At 40.1% G+C, this 22,713-nt stretch overlaps 1 protein-coding gene across 2 annotated transcripts in view; it reads left to right on the top strand.

The window, feature by feature from the left end:
• sez6b (seizure related 6 homolog b) overlaps nucleotides 1–22,713 on the top strand; it is a 310,189-nt gene that overhangs the window by 193,429 nt on the left and 94,047 nt on the right. For both annotated transcript variants that reach the window (XM_052107206.1, XM_052107207.1), the window contains exon 4: nucleotides 21,268–21,457. In XM_052107206.1, the coding sequence (XP_051963166.1) occupies nucleotides 21,268–21,457 (190 nt within the window). The remainder of the gene's footprint in view (nucleotides 1–21,267; nucleotides 21,458–22,713) is intronic.

Here is a 22,713-nt window from a genome sequence, read left to right as displayed (position 1 = left end):
AATTTGATGCGTGTTCTTTTATTGCTCAGTGGTTGTTCTTTCATAGCTTGAAATTAAAGCTGGGAGCACACTGTACGATTTTGCGTCCCTTTACAATTGTAGCTTGTCAGACTGAGATCTTGTCAGACTGTTCTATACACATCGTGGCCAAGAATTTGGTCCCAATCATCCCGATTAACAATGCACAATTTTTTTTTGCGCCTCAGCCAGAATGTCATCAGAGCCTTAGATTTATTGCAAAGGCAATAAATAAGGCATCTGTGAATATGTCACACAAAGTGATCAAAGACTGCCAATTTTGCCCAATGACAAGATAAATCTTTTATGACCCCAGAAAGTTTTGTGGCCAAAATTATACAATGCGAACCCAGTTTTAATGGAGTTCACAGTTGTTTCATTTATGTTTCAATTTGTCTCTTCTAAAATTCCTTAAAGGAATAATCCGGGTTCAATACAAGTTAAGTTCAATCATCTGCATTTGTGGCATAAGCTTATTTACCACAAAAATATATTTGGATTCAACCTTCCTTTTCTTTAACAAAACCAAAAATGTGGGTTACAATGATGCATTTCAATGTAAATGGGGCCAATCCGTAAAAGTTAAATTACTCACTGTTAAAAAGTAAAGCCACAAGCACAAACAATATACATGATAAAATGATTTTAGTGGGATAAAATTGCTAACTAACTTTTTCTGTGTAAAGTTACAGTATATCCAAATGTAGAACTTCGTTGCCATAAAGATGTATTACTGTAAACCCTAAAACAACAGTAAAAGTGACAATTTAAAAACAACTAAAATAATACACACATTTTTACAGAACAATTAATGTTAGTTATTTTATAAAATTATAAGCTTGACATTTTTGTCTGGAAATCCTCTAAAAATTGGGCCCGTTGACCAACATTGAAGGTGCCTCACTGTAACCCATATTTTTGCTTTTTTTTTTGTTTTTTTAGAAAAGGAGGGATGAATCAAAAATATATTTTGTGGGAATCAACATTATGATACAAAGGCTGTTGATTGGGCTTGACTGGTATTTAACTGGAATATTATTTTAAGAGAAATAAAAAAATACAAACAAGTGAGACAGTTGCTGACATTTAATAAAAAAGCACAGCTCAGATAATTTTATTTTGGAAACATTTAATGAGAAATGTTTTCATATTGAAATCTTTGACTTTTGAGTGCAGAATTTTCTTTTTTGAGAATACTTTTCTGAAACACATAAGAGGAGAAAGTTCAGAGAAGTAAAATTCTCAATGGCTCTCTATTAAATTTTGTTGTCCAGGAGAAACTAAAGATATTAATGAGAACTCAGTTGCGATTTTTCATTCCTACTGGTATTTCTGTTTCTCTGCTCAGCCAAAATTCATGATGCCATCTTTCGTTCTCAGGCTGTCCACACTTGACAGGCCATGGCTTTGAAGATCTTCTGACAAACATCAGTATTCTTAGTGCATATTCATTGTGGATTATTCAAGTGTTCAAATAGAATGGAAAATAATGAGTGTTGTCTTTGTATGGCGTGACAAATGTCCCTTGCTGTCAATGAGCGGAAATCTCCGGGTTCTCGCACCTGGAAACAGGTCTTCAGTGATATGCTGCTTAAGTGAGGAAGGTCATGCAATAGGGCATGCGGAGAACATGTCTGATAATCTGTGGCACAATGGTACATGTGTTGTTCTTCAATAATGTTTGAGGTGGAGAGGTGAGAGAGATAAGGGCCGTTAGAGCTGGGGTCCATCTGCAGATTTTCACTCAGCTGTCAGATGGATTGACCAGGTATGGCCCTTCCAGATGGCACAGATGGGTCTCTTCATCTCTTCTCTTCTGCACTCGAGGCACTCCTTATTTTAGTACCAACGTCCTGATCTCTCTGGGTGACCCTTCTTTCTCATCCTGTTTCAAACCATCCACACCTATGGCCCAGATCTGTGGAGTGGCGAGTAAAGTGTAATAGGGTTTTTCAGACTGAATGCTTTATTACGCTAAAAAAGCTAGATTCAGCCAAAGTCTTTTCAAGGCAAGTAAGTCCAATTGGCGACCATCTTGGGAATTTAAGGCTTCAGTTTCTACACCCGCCTTATTAGGCATTCCAGTTTTCTTTATTCATTTTAATACAAGTGGTCTGTCTCAGCTGAACTGCCTCTGATGCAGTGCAACAAATAAAACAGAACACAGGTATCTAGAGGTGTTTTTAAATGTTGAAGTTAAGGCTATCACGAATATGAAATTTGATGATAAATTGTGAAAGAAATGATTGCAATTATGACAATTAATTGTTTTAGGGCTTTCATGATTAAGACGATGACTTGTCATACAAACTGTCATATTTCTAAGGTGTATGTGTGCTTCAAGAAGTCATTTATTTTTTATATTTAACTTGGAATCATATATTAAAATAGGAATAATAACTTTAAAAACTTATGAATGACATGAAAAATTATATTTGAATTACATATTTACAAATTATTAAAATATGTCTCTCTTTTTGCTCAGCCTTAGTCTTGGTTACATTTACACTGTTGTTTTTAGAACCCAGCCAACTTATATTATATTATATTATATTATATTATATTATTGTATGATATACTGTATATTACAGTTGAATTCAGAAGTTACACTTAGGTTGAAGTCATTAAAACAAATTTTTTAACTTTTAACCACTCATATTAGGAAACTATAGTTTTGGAAAGTCGTTTAGGACATCTACTTTGTGCATGACACAATTAATGTTTCCAACAATTGTTTAAAGACAGATTGTTTCACTTTTAATTGACTATATCACAATTCCAGTGGGTCAGAAATGCACATACACTAAGTTAACTGTGCAGCTTAGACAATTCCAGAAAATTATGTCAAGCCTTTACGCAATTAGCCAATTAGTCAATTGGAGATATATTGACGCAACATCTCTAGACATCAGCCAGGAAGTTAAAGCTCATCGCTAATGGGTCTTCCAAATAGACAAAGACCCCAAGCATACCTCCAAAGTTGTGGCAAAATGGCTTAAGAACAACAAAGTCAAGGTATTGGCGTGGCCATCACAAAGCCCTGACCTCAAAATGATAAATATTTGTGGGCAAAACTGAAAAAGTGGGTGCAAGCTAGGAGGCCTACAAACCTAACTCGGTTGCAGCATTTCTGTCTGGAGGAATGGGCCAAAATTCCATTAAATGATTGTGAGAAGCTTGTGGAAGGCTACCAAAAACATTTGACCCAAATTAAACGATTTAAAGGCAATGCTACCAAATACTAACAAAGTGTATGTAAACTTCTGAACCACTGGGAATGTGATGAAAGAAATAAAAGCTGAAATAAATAATTCTCTTCTCTATTATTCTAACATGTCACATTCTTAAAGTAGTGATCCTATCTGACCTAAGACAGGGAATGTTTTCTACGATTAAATTTCAGGACTTGTGAAAACTGAGTTAAAATGTATTTGGCTAAGGTGTATTTAAACTTCTGTCTTCAACTGTATTTTATATTAAATAATGCAATAGTAAAATATTTCTGTCCATAATTCTTCACTTTCAAACTTTATTTTAAGGCTCTCTCAACAAGCCCTTATATCTCATTAAGCTTCTGTGGGTATTAGAAAATATGTTTCTTCATTCTGCCATCTCTACAGAATTAGAGTAAGTGGGCATCTCCTCCTCTGTGTCACTGACACTGCACATATGCACCAGCACTGAACACGAACATTTGCCATTACATAACCATTAAATAAAAGTGAAACTGGACCATTTTGCATTCAGTATCAAAAATAGTTAATATTTTTGTGGGAGTTTGGCGTGAACCTTCTCAAATCAGTGTGCTTCAGAAACCTAATGTAATAACACCTGAAAATGAGACACAAACATGGAATTAATACTGTATATTTGCTTAAAATTCTCTTATTTGGACAGTACAATGTCATTGGAATTTGAAGTTTACAACTGGGGTTAGATCACTTTACCTCAATCAGACGATTATTTAATAATTGCGACTGGCCTAGTTCTTTTTAACTTGACACAGCCTCTAAAAACACTACAGTCCTGCGCATAACAGTGAAAAAAACAGCGAGACACAGCACACAGGTCAAAAACCTCCATGTAGCCTAGTATTATGTTGGATATTTGGTACTGATGAATTTAGATGGGAACCGTTAAATTGCCCTCATTCTCACACCATTATATGTAAGGGTATTTGGTATGCTACATTTAGAAGGGAACCATTAAAGTGCCCTCATTCACACACCAATATATGTAAGGGAATTTAGGGTCTTGAAATATGTGAGCTATGAACTAAATTAAACTGTCCTTATTCTACATTATTATGTAATGAAATATATAATGGAATTAGTCGCGTTTGACAACATTATAAAGTAGATATATGACAAATAACTAGATTACTTGTCTAAATAAAATTCTCCACCATTAAAATCGTAATAAAATATCTCGTTGCATCCGCTCACAATTTCTACTGTAAGAAATTAGCTTTAATAAGTAAATTATGATTAATTCACTTATTGGAATAATATTATTGGTTCTGACGAGATCCAGATAAGACCACGAGGGAAGAGACAGAGCAGAGAGTGCAGAAGAGAAGAGACAAGAGACCTGTGTTCTTCCTGTTTGGAAACATTTTAACTGAAATTGGAAGCATACCCAAAGGTGTCCTGTGCCAATCAGAAGTGACTTTTCAGAGTCAAATGGTCGACTGGGCTGTCCTTTCCGACAGTTGATTTTATGGTCCTTTGTTTCATATTCTTACAAATCTTCCACTCAAAAATAGTGCATATTTAATCATGAACTTTTATATCTTGAGAATGGTACAAGAGACATGATATTCGTTGTCATCAGCTTTCTCTATGTAACCAAGCAAACTGTTGCATACCAAGCATGACATTCTTTCATGGATATTATACATGTAGGTAATGAAAATCCCTGGTTACAAATCATACTGGTTAATTAATTGGTTATACAACATGGATAAATCATTACACACATTTTAAAGAGGTATATCAGGCTATAATCAATAATTAGTCAGTTATACAAGTTACCACAGTTCAAAGCAATTTTCAGAATTACCTAGCAAGTCTAGGTGTTGTTTAAATCGGGGATTTAAATGCATTCTGTACATTTTAGAAGGTTAAATCGGTAAAGTGCTGTGACTTTGTGTAAAATGTTCCTGGATTAAGATGAAATGTGTTAGTATTAGGGTCATGCAAATCTGATGGTCTTTTGGAAACCTTTCAAGGAAAAGTCTGCTTTAACTCTGTGTGGAAGTTCAGAAGGGCATGCTAAGGGGCCTTTTCTGAGCAATGTTGATGCCTAGGCTGTATAATTTATGACGTTGAAGAATTCCAGGATTGCAAAGGTTGGGTTTTCAAATCATGTCGTTTCACTTCTTCTGCATGTATAATACTACAATTAATTTTTTTCCTTGTTTATGTAGGAAAACAATTGAATAACAAAGCAGAGAAGAAAAATGTGTTCAGTGTGAATGACCCCTAAGAGTGCTACATCATTTCCCGTTTGCTCTTAGTTACAGGCTGTAATTAGCTGCCCAAACACAACCATGAATGTTCTGCCACAACCACTTCCTCTCTAGCACTCTGCTCAGTCTCTCTCAGCTCCTGAGGAATGGACCCTGCTAATTAGGGCAGATTTCCTTCCTTCCACTTATCCTAGAGATGGAGCCATGGGAATGGATGAGCAGCATGCAGCAGGCATTGAGAGAGAGAGGGGGGGTGGGGGGGGAGAGAGAGCATCACACCATAAAGGGCTTTTGGGGATTTTTCTATTCTTATACAGTAAAGGGAGTGAGAGAATATTCAGCTTTTACATGAATTGGATTTGCATATGAGAGAAGCTCCCTGAGAATTCACCAAATAAACAAGCATATCAATCAAATCCAAGCAATACACGTCTGATGGGTTACTAGCAATACTGACTCTTCAACACTTGCCTTACAATGGGAAAGAGACTAAGAGAGAGAGAGAGAGAGAGAGAGAGAGAGAGAGCAGTTGGTGTCCACTTTATATCAGATCATGATTGTCATCTGATGTCCTTCATGTCGGGAGAGCTTCAGGCGTGTGTGACCCACATAAGCAGTGATGTGCGTTGAAATGAATGTCACACTGTTTTGAGACTTTCAGTGTTGCTACAAAAACTTTTTCAGTGTGGAATTTTCTGCAATTGTAGTTAGATCCAAGATGGCGGCGCGGTAGCACGCAAAATGGTGCTATTTTTGTCACTTAGCTCGACTTTTACGGCACATTGACATCGTGTCTACCATTGCCAGACACTGCTAAAATGTAAGATTCATGCAACAACCAAGCTGCATGATGATCTGCAGGAGTTGCTATACGAACTCGGCTTGCTGCGGAGACCAGGCCTCCAGTCCTCGGCGTCACCTGATGCCAGTGGCCGGGGGAGGGGACATCGTAAGCGGTGTGCAAGGAAGCGAAAGCGCGGTAAGAGGGCGGAGGTCCATGCTAGGCTAAAAACAAACCCTAGCCGGCCGGCTCTCCCATCTATCCTGCTCTCAAATATTTGCTCCCTGGACAATAAACTGGACTACAGCTGACTACGCAGTGTGAGCTTAGAGACTTCTGCGTCTTTGTTTTCACAGATACGTGGCTCAGCGACAGAGTTCTGGACGCCGCCATTCAGCTAGACGGGCTTGCGTTGTTTCGTGCCGACAGAAATGCAGCTCTGTGCGGTAAGACTCACGGTGATGGCTTGTGTGTTTACATCAACACGGAATGGTGCAATAACTCTATGCTAGTCTTTAGTTACTGCTCATGGCTGGTGGAGCTTAGATGTTAGATACAGATCTTTTTACCACGGGAATTCACCACTGTTATTATAACCGGAGTTTACATTCCCCCCAGTGCTAACGCTAAGGAAGCGCTCTGTGAACTGTATGGAGCTATGAGCAAACTGCAGAACGCTCACCCTGATGGTCTGTTTATTGTCGTCGGAGATTTCAACCATGCAAATCTCAAGACAGTGCTCCCTAAATTTCATCAGTATGTGAACTTTGCAATGAGAGGGGCGAACATGCTTGATCTTGTTAACACAAGCCCCGCCCCCACCTCGGCTACTTAGACCACATCTCTGTTATGCTAATTCCAGCATACAGACCGCTCGTCAGACACACAAAACCTGCCTTAAGAACAGCGAGAGCCAAACTGTCCTGGGCCTTCAGAGAGGCAAAGTTTGCCATTCGACAGAATGTTGCTCTGTCTTACCACGGCTGATGTGAGGAAAACTCTACGTAGAGTCAACCCACGGAAGGCTGCTGGACCAGACAACATTCCTGGCAGAATGCTCAGTTGATGTGCAGACCAGCTGGCAGATGTTCCTACGGACATCTTTAACATCTCTCTGAGCAGCGCCGTTGATCCAACGTGCTTCAAGGCCACCACCATCTTCCCCATGCCAAAGAAGTCTTCAGTGTCCTGTTTCAACAACTATCGTCTCGTCTTACTCACACCCATCATCATGAAGTACTTCGAGAGGCTCGTCATGAGGCACATTAAGACCCAGCTGCCCCCCTCACTAGACCCACTACAGTTCGTGTATCGTCCAAAATGTTTAACAGACGATGCCATTGCCACCACCCTCCATCTGACCCTCACCTACCTAGATAAAAAGGACTGATACATTCGAATACTGTTCATAGACTTCAGCTCAGCATTCAACACAATAATTCCTCAGCACCTGATTGGAAAGCTGAACCTGCTGGGCCTGGACACCTCCCTCTGCAACTGGATCCTAGACTTCCTGACTGGGTGACCTCAGTCAGTCCGGATCGGGAACAGCATCTCCACCACCACCACACTGAGCACTGTGGCCCCCCCCCCCCGGGCTGTGTGCTCAGTCGACTGCTGTTCACTCTGCTGACTCACGACTGTGCAGCAATGCACAGCTCAAACCACATCATTAAGTTCGCAGATGACACGACCGTGGTGGGTCTCATCAGCAAAAACGACGAGTCAGCATACAGAAAGGAGGTGCAACGGCTAACGGACTGGTGTAGACCCAACAACCTGTCTCTGAATGTGGACAAAACAAAAGAGATGGTTGTTGACATCAGGAGAGCACAGATTGACCGCTCTCCACTGAACATTGACTGCTCCTCTGTGGAGATCGTCAAGAGCACAAAATTCCTTGGTATTCACCTGGCGGAGAACCTCACCTGGTTCCTCAACACCATCTCTATTACCAAGAAAGCCCAGCAGCTCTCTTTGAAGGCTGAGGATAGCACATCTCCCACCCCCCGTCCTCACTACATTCTATAGAGGGACTATTGAGAGCATCTTGAGCAGCTGCATCACTGCATGGTTTGGGACTTGCACCGTTTCGGACCGCAAAGGCCTGCAGATGATTGTGAGGACAGCTGAGAAGATCATCGGGGTCTCTCTTCCCTCCATCAAAGACATTTACAAAAAACTCTACATCCGCAAAGCAACCAGCATTGTGGATGACCCCACTCACCCCTCACACAAACTCTTCACCCTCCTGCCGTCTAGACTGTGTAACAGTTTCTTTCCCCAAGCCATCAGACTACTCAATACTCAAAGACTGGTCTGACACACACACACACACGTGTCCTGAGTTGCACTTTAATTATTTTCACTTTATACCTGGCTGCTACCTCAATAACTGCTATGTGCATATAACACTATCTCATAGTATGTTATGTTTACATTTGGCATTTTTAGAAACTGTCATCTTTTTGCACTACTGTGTACTGGTCGGCATTGCACGGTCTCTCACTGTGCCTATTGTCCTGTTAATTTTTTGTCATTTATTGTACTGTCCCGTACTTTTTGCACACGTTTGCACATGCACTTTATATAGGTATGTGTGGAGCGGAGGGGACGGGGCCGGGTCGGAATATCACGCGCCCGGTCCCCAATCGGCCTGATGAGGCGCGCGAGGGATAAAGGCGGCCGGTGACGATGGTTCAAGAGAGAGAGAGAATTACGGGCATGTCCATCATGTGTGTGTATTGAGGTTTGTGTGTTTTGAGTTTAATTAAATTATCATTTATGTTGACAAGCCGGTTCTCGCCTCATCCTTGCCCATCCTTTAACTGTGTTACATTGGTGCCGAAACCCAGGAAGAAGGGGATGCCCATCGCAGAGTCCTCGACACTGCCGTCCACCCTGGGGAGCGCCGCTGCCATCTGCCGGGTGACGGAGTAGCCCGACCGCCCGGATGCGGGGAATGGCCGTCGTCCGCGGAGCAAGTGGGGACTGGATAACCCGACCCCCTGGAGCGAGGGAGCCGCTGCCGGGGGCGGAGGAGTGCCCTGCCGTCCCCAGAGACGCGGAGGGGTCGAGGGAGACTGCCGTCCGCGAGGGGAGGAGGAAAAAAACTCTCCATCTGCCCGGAGCGGTAGAGCCGTTGCCAGGGGTGGAGGAGTGTCCCCATTTGCTGCCAGAAAAGCGGAGGCACGTTCTGCCCGCTGGGGGTCGAAGGTTTCACTCCGGTTCGCCCGGGGTTGGAGCGGCTGTCGTCCGCCTGAGTGTGGAGGAGTGTTCGAGGACCACGCGACGGTACATCAGAGAACCGGTGAGTGAGCGTTTTCTCTCTCTCCTCTCTCTCTCTTTCGCACCATGTTGGCCTTTTCCCTCACCTATTTTTTTTTTGTTGTTGTTTTCTTCCCCTCCTGTCTCCTCCCAGGGCGAGGAAGGCGAGGATGACCATGCGGGACGCAAGATACACCCCGCCCCAGGGATAGGCAGGGGGGTGTACGTCATGCCGGAGGGGGCGGGGCCGGGTCGGAATATCGCGCGCCCGGTCCCCAATCGGCCTGATGAGGCGCGCGAGGGATAAAGGCGGCCGGTGACGATGGTTCGAGATAGAGAGAATTACGGGCATGTCCGTCGTGTGTGTATTGATGTTTGTGTGTTTTGAGTTTAATTAAATTATAATTTATGTTCACAAGCCGGTTCTCGCCTCCTCTTTGCTAATCCTTTAACTGTGTTACAGTATGCTATTTAGTCTGTGTAGTCTCATGTGGTTCTGCATTTTCCTATGTTGTTTTATGTAGCACCATGGTCTTGGAGGAATGTTGTCTCATTTGACTGTGTTCTGTACTAACTGTATATGGTTGAACGACAATAAAATCCACTTGACATGACTTGACTTGACATATTTAAGCTGCGTGTTCTTGTTGATTTGATCTGTACACTTAAAGGAATAGTTCCCCCAAAAATAAAAATTCTGCCATTTGCTCACCATTAGATGCATTATGTCAGGTTTGCCATCATTGGCATCAAACGTCATTGATTCTTGCATTTCTCGTAATCAAGCATCATTGACTTTAACTTGCAGAGGTATTGTAGAAGGCAAGGTTATTATGTGAATAACATCTTTCTGCCTGTACATTACATAAAGCTATCATATGGCTAAAAAAAAGACTTTAAGACTTCAAGAAACCCCTTAAGTTAAGAAAACCCTTAGTTAATTGTAAGTGTATTGCCTCTAAGAGGTTTTTTAACCTAAGGAGTTTCTTACAGTGGATCTTTGGAATACAGCCCCTGTCCCCATTAACTGTGTTATATGGAACAGTAGCTAGAATATATACAGTGCATCTGGAAAGTATTCACAGCGCTTTACTTTTTCCACATTTTGAATTTTAAATAAATATCCTAAAAATTCTACAAGCAATACTCCATAATGACAACATGAAAGAAATTTTTTGAAATCTTTGCAAATGTATTACAATTAAAACCGAAAAAAAAAATCACATGTACATAAGTATTCACAGCCATTCACACTCAAAATTGAGCTCAGGTGCATCCTGTTTCCACTGATCATCCTTGAGATGTTTCTACAACTTGATTGGAGTCCACTTGTGGTAAATTCAGTTGATTAGACATGATTTGGGAAGGCACACCCCTGTCTATATAATGTCCCACAGTTAAAAGTGCATGTCAGAGCACAAACCAAGCCATGAAGTCCAAGGAATTGTCTATAGACCTCTGAGACATGTTTGTATTGTTGAGGCACAGATCTGGGGAAGGGAAGAGAAACATTTCTGCAGCATTGAAGGTCCCAATGAGCACAGTAGACTCCGCCATCCGTAAATGGAAGAAGTTTGGAACCACCAGGACTCTTCCTAGAGCTGGCCGCCCGGCCAAACTGAGTGATTGGGGGAGAAGGGCCTTAGTCAGGTGAATAAGAACCCCATGGTCAATCTGACAGAGCTCCAGAATTTCTCTTTGGAGAGAGGAGAACCTTCCAGAAGAACAACCATCTCTGCAGCACTCCACCAATCAGGCCTGTATGGTAGAGAGGCCACACGGAAGCCACTCCTCAGTAAAAGGCACATGACAGCCCACCTGGAGTTTGCCAAAAGGCACCTGAAGGACCCTTAGACCATGAGAAACAAAATTCTCTGGTCTGATGACTCAATGATTGAACTTTTTGGCCTGAATGGCAAGCGTCATGTCTGGAGGAAACCAGGCACCGCTCATCACCATCCCTACAGTGAAGAATGGTGGTGGCAGCATCATGATGTGGGGATGTTTTTCAGCGGCAGGGACTGGGAGACTAGTCAGGATCGAGAGAAAGATGAATGCAGCAATGTACAGAGACATCCTTGATGAAAACCTGCTCCAGAGCACTCTGGATCTTCCAACAGGACAACGACCCCAAGCACACAGCCAAGATAACAAAGGAGTGGCTACGGGACAACTCTATAAATGTCCTTGAGTGGCCCAGCCAGAGCCCAGACTTGAACTCGATTGAACATCTCTGGAGAGATCTGAAAATGGCTGTGCACCGACGCTCCCCATCCAACCTGATGGAGCTTGAGAGGTCCTGCAAAGAAGAATGGGAGAAACTGCCCAAAAATTGGTGTGCCAAGCTTGTAGCATCATACACAAAAAGACTTGAGGCTGTAATTGGTGCCAAAGGTGCTTCAACAAAGTGTTGAGCAAAGGCTGAGAATACTTATGTACATGTGATTTTTTTCGTTTTTTATTTTTAATAAATTTGCAAAGATTTCAATCAGAGTATTGTTTGTAGAATTTTGAAGAAAATAATGATTTTAATACATTTTGGAATAAGGCTGTAACATAACAAAATGTGGAAAAAGTGAAGCGCTGTGAATACTTTCCGGATGCACTGTATATATATATATATATATATATATAAAATCTTCTTTTGTTCTATGGAAAATGACAAGTTTGGAACCACATAAGGGTGAGTAAATAATACATTTTCAATTAATTCCCATTGAGTGTGTTTATATGCACAGCAATACTCTGATAACTACCAGAAATCAACATATTAAAAAAATCTGTCATATTTTTTTTCATAATCATAAAAAAAAAAATTACAAAATAAAAGTGTTTACATTAGATATGAAATCATCTGGTTAGACTCAGCTTTGAGCACACTTGCGCACATTTGATTGGCAGGTAAGAATACAGGTAAAGGTGTTTGCATGCAACGCAAAATCTGGATAATGGGCAAAAATCTACCATTACAAATGGTAAATTTATGACTATACCCCAATAAAAGAAACCAATTTAACACGTGTACATGACCACACACGTTGTCTTCCTATTAATTATAATAGATCATACATGTATTGTAAATGTTCAGTGTTGAATTTTCTTTTATTCCTTTATTTTTTACTGTTTCAATATTTTACGCTCTGTAAAAATCTTTGAGGTATTTAGTGTATTTGTAAATCATACAGGGTTTGTGTGTGTGCGAGAGAGAGAGAGAGAGAGAGAGAGAGAGAGAGAGAGAGAGAGAGAGAGAGAGAGAGAGAGAGTGGGGAGGGGGCGGGGTAGAGAGGTTTAGAAGAGGACAAAGCCAGAGCTCTCATTTGCTTTAAGGCATCAGAGATGATTAAAGGAACTCTGCGGGGCAGACAGCCACTGAAAGGGCTGAAAAGCTCTTCTTTCCTTTTATTTTTTGCTCTCACTCTCTTTCGTTTTTATATTATCCTTTCTCTCTTACATTTTTCTCAAATTTTTAATTTAAATTTTTGTTTACAGGTCTTTTTGCCTTGAATTTATAGGACAGTGTAGATGAAATTGAAAAGTACTGTTTCCCTGTGAACCCAACATCTCCTAATATGTCCTCAGCATGTGCACTATCCAGAATTCCACCGCTCTGTCCCTTCCTTTGATTTGGTTTACTTCTTTCTCACTCAGACCTGAAATAGTGATCCGTATCACCTGCAAATAAAGTTTTCTTATGAGGAATCACCTCAGTTATTCTGAATGTTGTATTGATGTAAACGGTAAATGTGATTCAGCACAGCACAGTAAGGAAAATTGAAAGCATGCAGGAGTGTTTCGTCATAGCTGGAGGGGTTTCTTCAAATTTTCTGTTAATGTGACACAGTTTGCAGATTAAGTAACCATTCACCTGCCCTCAGAGTGCTGATACAGTGACTGTACTTTAGAGTGTCTTTTAGGCCATAGACATGCTGCAGCTAAATATGGTTGTTACTGCTCTGAGTGTTTAAAGGGATAGTTCAACCCAAAATTTAAATTCTCTCATCATTTGCTCACCCTCATGCCATTCCAGATGTGTATGACTTTCTTACTTCTGCTGAACTGGCTCTGTAGGTCCATACAATGCAAGTGAATGGTGGTTAGAACTTAGAAGGTCCAAATGGCAGTATAAATTTAATCCATAAGACTAGAGTGATTAAATCCATATCTCCAGAAGCCATATGATAGTTGTGATTGAGAAACAGATCAATATTTATGTACATTTTTACTATTTATCTCCACTTTCACATTCTTCTTCTTTTGTTTTTGTTGATTCGCATACTTTTCACATATCGCCACCTACTGGGCAGGGAGTATAATTCATAATTAATTTATCATTTATAGTGAATTTTTAAAAAGTCTTCACTGGGTTTATTTGTAAGATAATACAAACAAATAGTGACTCTGATCTGACAAGTTCAAAAAAGGAAAAAATATGCATTAAAATACAGATCAATATACACAGTAAAAATAATCAATACAACTCATACACTACACTCTTAGAAGAAAAGGTTCCATATTTAGAACCCATAAAAGGTTCTATCAAAAGAACCCCAAAGGATTCTTTGAGCCAGGTGGAAAGGTTCTATATAGAACCTATAAGGGATTCCCAAAATGCAACTGTCACATTTGGTTTTTGTTTAGTTTTAAAATTAAATTTTTTGTTTTATTACCAGACAAATGTTTAATGGATGAATTGAATAGTTAATATACTATATGTACTAAGTGAAATAAGCATATAAAAGACATTTAAGTATTATCAAGTAAAGCATTTGTAATAGTTTGTATTTTCAAGAACACAAGCAACAATTAACACAATTCATATATGTAATTATATTAATAAGCTAAAAGTTAATTAGTAGTAATATTATTTATATAACAATCATGAAAAATAAATAATTTTACATTAACTATAAGTTAACAATATAAACATACGTAAGATTAATAAACATGTAAAAATAAATAAAAACAAATTATCTATGAAAAGCTGTTAAATAATTTTAGCACTGGGGCAGATACAGAATCATTTTGTTGCCACTGGTCTGACAAACTGAGTGAGGTCTTTGATAAACAAATTAAACAAAACTTCACTTCAGCCATCTCCATGTCATCAGTCTGATGCCGACTCGCTGCACTCTCTGAGGGGGCTGGACACCATTTGAACGATCAGGTTGAAGATGGATGTGCTGATCCCTGCAAGTGTGTGAAACATTTATTAGACCTGCTGTCAGTGTGCAAATTAATTAAAAACAAAGAAATTGGTATCTCTCTAAAAACTTACATGAATAGTAGTGTTGTGTTTTATCTGTATGAAGATGCACTCCAGAGCCACTGCAAACAGACATTAACAATAATTTAGTATCATAAAAACCTTGATGCAATGCAAAATACTGAGAAATGATAGAAAAAAACTTTTATGACATTGTTTATGTCATTGTTTTGAAGTCAAATGTCCCCTTTGACTTCCACTTGTCGTGGCTCTGATGATGTTGGTAGGAAGAACTTCAGAAGTACTCAGAGTTAGATGAAGGCCTTTGCTAAAACCCATGTTAAATTAATATGGCATCTTCAATCAAAAGAAAATACATAAGTATCATATTTCCATACAAAAAGGGTACTATTTTCTTTAAGTCTTTGTAAATAGAACCTTTTTGTCAAAAAGGGTTCTTTGGAGCTGAGTAATGAACCCTAGTGTACTTTATAGAACCCCAAAGGACTTTTGTTTCTAAGAGTGTATATTCAAAGTCCTCTGAAGCAATACGATCACTTTGTGCAATGAACAGAACCAAATTTAAACTATCCAATCTCAAATCAAATAATTAATAAAGAAATCAAATGAAATCAAATATGATGGCAACTTTGATAACATAAAACCTCATTGGTTGTCGCCACAAGACCAAAAGTCATGACATCGTGTTGCACGTTTGGTCACGATGAGAACCAGTGAGCTTTGATTTGATCAACGTAGCCAACATATTTAAGTGCTTTATTAATTAGATATCACTCCCAATACTTCTGAATGTGTAAGAAAAAGCAAGACATGTTGAAAAAGTTGAGAAAGCTAGATTGGAATATATATGGAGATCAATATCTGCTTGCAGTTTTGTTGAGTTCATATTTTGGTTCTGGTTGTCTTGTGTCTCTGATAACACATGTACATGTGTTTTATTCAGTCTCATTCAAGATAATGAACCAGAGAATATTTGCCCAAAAATAAAAATGTTGTCATCATCTGCGCATGATTTTTATCATTAATGAAACACAAAAGGCAATGTCTAAGCTGCTCTTTTCCATACAACAAAAGTGAATTAGGAGTGGAAAAAGTACCATAAAAGTAGTTCATATGACATCCTACATTACAGCTATTTTCAAAATCTTCTGCCGAATGGTAGCTTTATGGGAGGAACATGCAAAATTTTGAACATGAAAACTTCTTTGTTTGCATAAATCCGGAAGAGCAGAACACTTGATGTGATCACGGAAAAAAATAAAATAATGAGAGGAAGAAATGGCATGCAAACCTTAATGGTTCTTGCGTATATTGTCATCATCTAAGGCAAGATATGCAATGAATAACAACTCAGATTTGGTTTGAGTCTTTATTCATGCCAATTTGTGTGAATCTGTTCCTCCCAAAATGTTTATTTGGCTGTATTATCTCTTTAAGGTCTTTTCATATTTAGAATATAGAACACCAGGCTTCGTTGTTTCCCCTGTCAACTCTAAAGCATATGGGCCCTCTGGGCATGCTAGGAGTGCAGAGATAATTTATGTAATTTCCCTTTATTCTAAACCTGTCTGTTGTGCTCTGTGTTAAAAACAGCAAATATTTTAATCAGCAGTGACCCTGAATAGCTCCATGCCTGCACGTTTACAAGCCAACGTCTGCATCTGACTGACAGTCATGTTTATGCAAGGGATTACATGCGTGGGGTAGACAGTCGGGCCCTATGCCAACGCAAATTGGATTATGGCAAGCAATATTCTGGAAACATTTTATTATCCAAGGGCTTTTAGTGTAATGTGATTACTTTGTAATGCACTTTTGTTTTATAGACTGCTTCAGCACGTTGCAGCTCTGGCTTTATTAAGCGTGAATTTATTCCTGTAGTACACATCCTCAGGTTGTCACCTGTTGCCTTCGTAGCACTCAGGGGCCTTGGATTCGATCTAAGCACATATGCAGAAGCCCCATTTGAATTCCGTAGCCATCATTCACTATGGACAGATTTAAATTGGTAGCTATTGTTTTGCTTATAAAGTTACTTTCCTGATTGTAAATTACAGACTGTGCCATTATTTTGTGCTGCAATTCAGAGGTGTTGTTACATGCGACTAGAATGAGGGCAATGCGTGCATGGAAGGGTGAGGCCTCATTAAACTTTTGTCATGTCTGTGTTTAGGCAGGGTCCCTCCACGGGTCAGATTCATTTTCCTGCATCTGATTAAAGACACTTTCATTACCTATGAAGAGCACCAGGGCACATTTCAGCTGATCCCAGATCAGCCAAAGTAGCACGACTACACAGCGTGCAAGGTGAATAAATCTGACGGTTCTAATTATTCCTCAGATGCATTTTACTCTGGTCAGTGTCGCAAATTCCTCCCCCGCTGCTGTATTGGCTATTGGCTCGTGCAGTTGTTGCATGTGTTGTCTAAAGAGGGAGACAGGCAGAACTAGAAGTAACAGGAGGCTGTGGCTTTCTATTAATGACAGGTGAGGTTATGTATGCTGGCTTCAGCAGACAGGAAATTGTCCGTGGTGCAATTACCGTGCTGCTTGGCCAACACTGTTATGAGTGCAGTCAGTGTGGCAGAATATGTCAACCTACCACCATCTCTGTTTATTCAAATACACGTCAGTCTGTCCTTCTGGTTCCAGTTGTGCTCTTGCATGTTGTCCAAACTTTCTGTGTAACACTCTTCTCGTATGTCCCCTGAATCTCTTTGAAAACCGCATGAAATCATTTTATGAGCGAGTTTTCTTGCCAGTGTGGAAGTATTTCCTGTTGAAAAATTATGTTTGGATGTGATATGTCAAAGGGCTTGCTCTTTTTGTCTTTAAATCACCAATAGGTTTAAGTAATGTCACAGTTACTTTTTCATTTCTTCCAAAGGGATTTCATAAAATCTTTGAAAAAAGAGCCATGAACCAACCACCTCAGAAGTGAATCACAACAATGTCCGCTCTTTTTGGCATTGTTGAACGACTGTGGGGGTTACTCTCACCAGCCCTCTTTAACGTGTGCATGAATGACCTGTCTGAACAACTAAGAGGCTTCAAAACTGACTCTATGATTGGTAACACCCTAATGAACCATCTTATGTATGCCAATGATCTGGCTATTTTTTCCTCAGAGTAGTGCTGGCTTTCAACAACTGCTAAATACATGTTCTGATTATGGGGTCAAACATGATGTGCAATACAATGCTAAAAAGTGTGTTGCCATGATATGTAGAACAAAAGGGGATAAGGATGTCAGGGCAATTACTTTGTGTTTGTAATAAAACAAAATATCTAGGGCACTTGTATGATGACAATAAAATGTATAGGCAGCGTGGTATGTTATATGCTCAAACTTATATGTTGGCAAGAGCATTCTACATGAGTTCAGATCATGTTAAGATAAGTCTCTTTAGAGCATATTGCACTCCACCCTACACTGCTCCCTTGTGGGCTAAGTTTAAAAAGGCGACTGTAACTGTGGATCTTGCTTAAAAAACCTAGGTGGTGTAGTGCAAGAGACTTGTTTTGTAATGCAGGAGTCAACACTTTCCAGGCTCTATTGAGAAATCTGATGTATACATTTCTGTCGACTGGATGATTCTTAGAACACCATTATTATGCTGCTGTCAAATCCTAGGCTTAGTGTTGTACGATACCAGTCACCTCTGTGAAAACATTAGTATAACTGTCTTTTATAAAAAGTGGCAATGTCTTATTTTATTGTATCTAGTCTGTGTAATAATGTTGTAAACTCGACAAAAGAAACATCCTCTTTCAATTGATTTTATTTTCAGCAAACCAAACATGTGTAAATATTTGTATGAACAAAGTTTCAACAACTAAGACATAAACTGAACACATTTAACAGACATGTGACTAACAGAAATTGAATAATATGTCCCTGAACAAAGGGGGGTCAAAATCAAAAGTAACAACCAGTATCTGGTGTGGCAACCAGCTGCATTAAGTACTGCAGTGCATATCCACTTCATGGACAGCACCAGATTTGCCAGTCCTTGCTGTGAGATGTTACCCCATTCTTCCACCAATGCACTTGCAATTTCCCGGACATTTCAGGGGCGAATGGCCCTAGCCCTCACCCTCCGATCCAACAGGTCCCAGATGAGCTCAATGGGATTGAGATCTAGGCTCTTTGCTGGCCATGGCAAAACACTGATAGTCCTGTCTTGCAGGAAATCACTCACAGAACGAGCAGTATGGCTGGAGGCATTGTCATGCTGGAGGGTCATGTCGGGATGAGCCTGCAGGAAGGGTACCACATGGAGGAGGATGTCTTCCCTGTAACGCACAGCATTGAGATTGCCAGCAATAACAACAAGCTCAGTCCGATGATGCTGTGACTCTCCGCCCCAGACCATGATGGACCCGCCACCTCCAAGTCGATCCCGCTCCAGAGTACAGGCCTCGGTGTAACACTCGTTCCTTCGGCAATAAACGCGAGTCCGACCATCACCCCGGGTGAGACAAAACCGTGACTCGTCAGCGAAGAGCAATTTTTGCCAGTCCTGTCTGGTCCAGTGAAGGTGGGTTTGTGCCCATAGGCGACATTGTTGCTGGTGATGTCTGGTAAGGACCTGCCTTACAAGCAGCCTACAAACCCTCAGTCCAGCCTCTCTCAGCCCATTGCAGAAAGTCTGAGAACTGATGGAGGGATTGTGCGTTCCTGGTGTAACTCAGGCAGTTGTTCCAATCCTGTACCTGTCCTGCAGGTGTGATATCCGGATGTACCGATCCTGTGCAGGTCTGCCACTGCAAGGATGATCAGCTGCCCTTATTTTCTCCCTGAAGCTCTGTCTCAGGCATTTCACAGTACAGACATTGCAATTTATTGCCCTGGCCACATCTGCAGTCCTCATGCTTCCATGCCTAAGGCACGTTCACGCACATGAGCAGGGACCCTGGCATCTTTATTTTGGTGTTTTCAGAGTCAATAGAAAGGTCTCTTTAGTGTCCTAAGTTTTTATAACTGTGACCTTAATTGCCTACCGTTGGTAAGCTGTTAGATTCTTAACGACAGTTTTCACAGGTGCATGTTCATTAATAGTTTATGGTTCATTGAACAAACATGGAAAACATTGTTTTAACCATTTAAAATAAAAATCTGTAAAGTTATTTTCACAAAATTATTTTTAAGATACAGTGTCCTGAAAAAGGGACTTTTTTGCTGTTTATGGACTCCGAGTCTGACACTAAAGTTCAATTGAACTGATTACTATAGTAAAACCATTGTTCATTTTACCCAGATCAACTCCCTGACCTTCACTGTGACCAAAACACTGAGTAAATCAACTTTATATTTATTTGTACACATTTTTACAAGTAGTATTTAAGGAAATATTAGAAGTGGAGACAGGAAACAGGATGGGAAAATGTGGGAAAAAAAGTTGGAATTGAACCGCGGTCATTCACACATTAACAGCAAATCTAAAAAATCTTTACACCCCACACCACTGCAGCATCACTGTGGAGCAGTTTGTCTTTAATTTGAGTATTTCTACTAGACTATTGGAGTACAGATATACTAGTTACACCTTAAGTCACTTGTATAAGTTATCATTAAAAATCGATTTACCAATGGAGAAAATCAATGTGGTTTGAAAAAAAAATCCCATTTTTGTTCTTTGTTAAACAAGGAACATTTTCCTTTTAGAGATTATTTAATTGAACAAAGATCGGTGCAAAATAAGTAATCAATATTTTTTGTCTGTTGAGAAAGACTGCTTGTCATGGAATGTGGTGCTGAGAGAAGGACCCAAATGCAGGAAGGCAGTATAGGGCTTTTATTTTAATAAAACACTAATCAAAACACTCATGAGACAATGAATAACTGAAAACAGAAACTAGACTTACTGAAACTGGTGACAGAAAACAGACCGCAACACAATGACAGAGTAGCAACACAGCAAAACAATCAAACACAGAAAAAACAAAAAAGGAGAGAATAAATAGGAGCTGGTAATTGGAGGCAGGTGCCGCTGGTGACGAGCTAGGTGGAGAAACAATCAGTTGTCTTGGCAACAGAGCTGACATGGCACCTGCAAAACACAAGAGGGAGAGAGAGAGAAACACAGACATAAACACCAACACAGGACAAGACAGACAGACAGACAGGAGGGACTGTCCATCCCAGAGTGACACTGCTAAAAGTGAATTTTGTCCATGTTTAGGACTACAATACTAGCCTACAAAGCTCAACAGAGTAAAAAAATTTTTATCAAGATTGAGTTATGATCAAAATCGGATCTCTTAGACCATGATTTGTTCTGTGACATTTTTCTCAACTATACTCAATGCTCAACTTCTATGCTGACAAGAGAAAACAATGTCAAAATTTTATTTTATACTGAAGCAATTTTCTCAGTTTTTAAGTAGTTACTGTGTTTTGGCTTTGGTTAACAAACAAACCAAAAAAAAACAAAAAAGCCACTTCTATGGGATCTTAAACAGTGTCCCTGATCTCTTCCTTTTTTGCTCTCCCTGAATGTTAAGGTGATGAATGTGAGTCTGGCTGAAGGCGATGTTGTTAGATTTGAAGACCTGGGCGGCAGGGAGCCTTCTGTGCTGGCAAACGAGTCCATCTTGCTGAAGGGTCTGGTGGTACGCAGCTGGAGCAACCAAATTTCCATCCATTTCCGCAGTCAGAAGCCGCAGTCCAGCTCCTTGCTACTGCGTTACCAAGGTGAGTCTTCCTTCATGTCAACCTCTAAACATCTGTTTTTTTCCACTTCCTGTTAATTGTACTTATGCCAGAATCTCTCAGTTTGGCACAGATCCAGTGCTCTAGACAAACCTGTTTATGAGTGTATACTTACTGATTAGATTGGCACAAACGATTAGGACTCTGCGAGTAGGGAGCTCTCAATCATTGCTCGCTATTAGGAGAGACTCTCTGCGCACTGAAGGGGAAACACTCCTTGTTATCTCATGTCAACATAATATGCTTGTGTTAGCCTGAAAATGACAGCTGCTGTCAATAGGCCGCATAATAACATCCAAGAATGATTTGGATAATTCTCTGCTAATAGTCTTTTAACAGAGTCATTAAAGTGAGATTGGCACAACAGAAAAGGTCACAGAACGCTAATGTGTCCCACCCCGCATAGGGATGTTTTCTCCTTCGTCGTTCAGGGCGAGAAAATGACAAATGACTGTATACAGACAAATTCTTTTGTTTCTGGGAGCTAATGAACTGTGGCGGGTTTGCAGTGCAGTAATATCATTTTGCAAATCCTTAATATTCCTGTTGAATAAGAAAGTAATATACTCTCCACCCTCTCTCTCTCACTCTCTCTCTCTGTCTGTCTTTATGGGTGTATAGTGGGGTAATCCCTGATGTACAGCCTTCTAAATGTTTCTGAATGGAAGCCTTAGCCTTTCCCTATTAGACTCATGGCAATCATCCATATGATCCAGGCATCACATATTTCATAATAGCTCTGTTTCTTCACAAAACGGCAAATTACTTCACTCCGAAGGCCCTGCTTCCCCCTGTTTCTAGTTCAATTTACTGTCTTCCAGCTGTTATGTTGGGTGGATGTGCACACGCAAGAGCAGCTAATTTTGCCACTGGCTTTTACACTTGCCATGGAAATGATATAACAGGACAGCAGTATGAAAAAAATCAAGCAGGGATTCTGGTAAACTGTAAATACATACTGCAAAGCTACTGCATGGAGAGAATTTTCCTCTTTGAGTTACCAGATAAAATGATGGTACTCTTGATTTTGTGCAGTTAGTGGGATCTGATGCAGGCACTCCTTGCATTATTGCTAATGCGTTATTTTCATGACATCCTCTCTTCACTTTGAGAAAAGAATTTGAGTAGTTCAGTGGAAAAGCGTTAGTTCTGTAATGTTTTTGTTTGAATATTTGTTATAACATCAGGCATGTATAGAAACAAAATTGGCTGCATTTCAGCATGGGTGAGCAAATTGG

This window comes from Xyrauchen texanus, chromosome 36, assembly GCF_025860055.1.
Source record: "Xyrauchen texanus isolate HMW12.3.18 chromosome 36, RBS_HiC_50CHRs, whole genome shotgun sequence".
Classification (NCBI taxonomy): Eukaryota; Metazoa; Chordata; class Actinopteri; order Cypriniformes; family Catostomidae; genus Xyrauchen; species Xyrauchen texanus.
The sequence above is the reverse complement of the archived record's forward strand: the minus strand, read 5'-3'. Positions and strand labels throughout refer to the sequence as shown.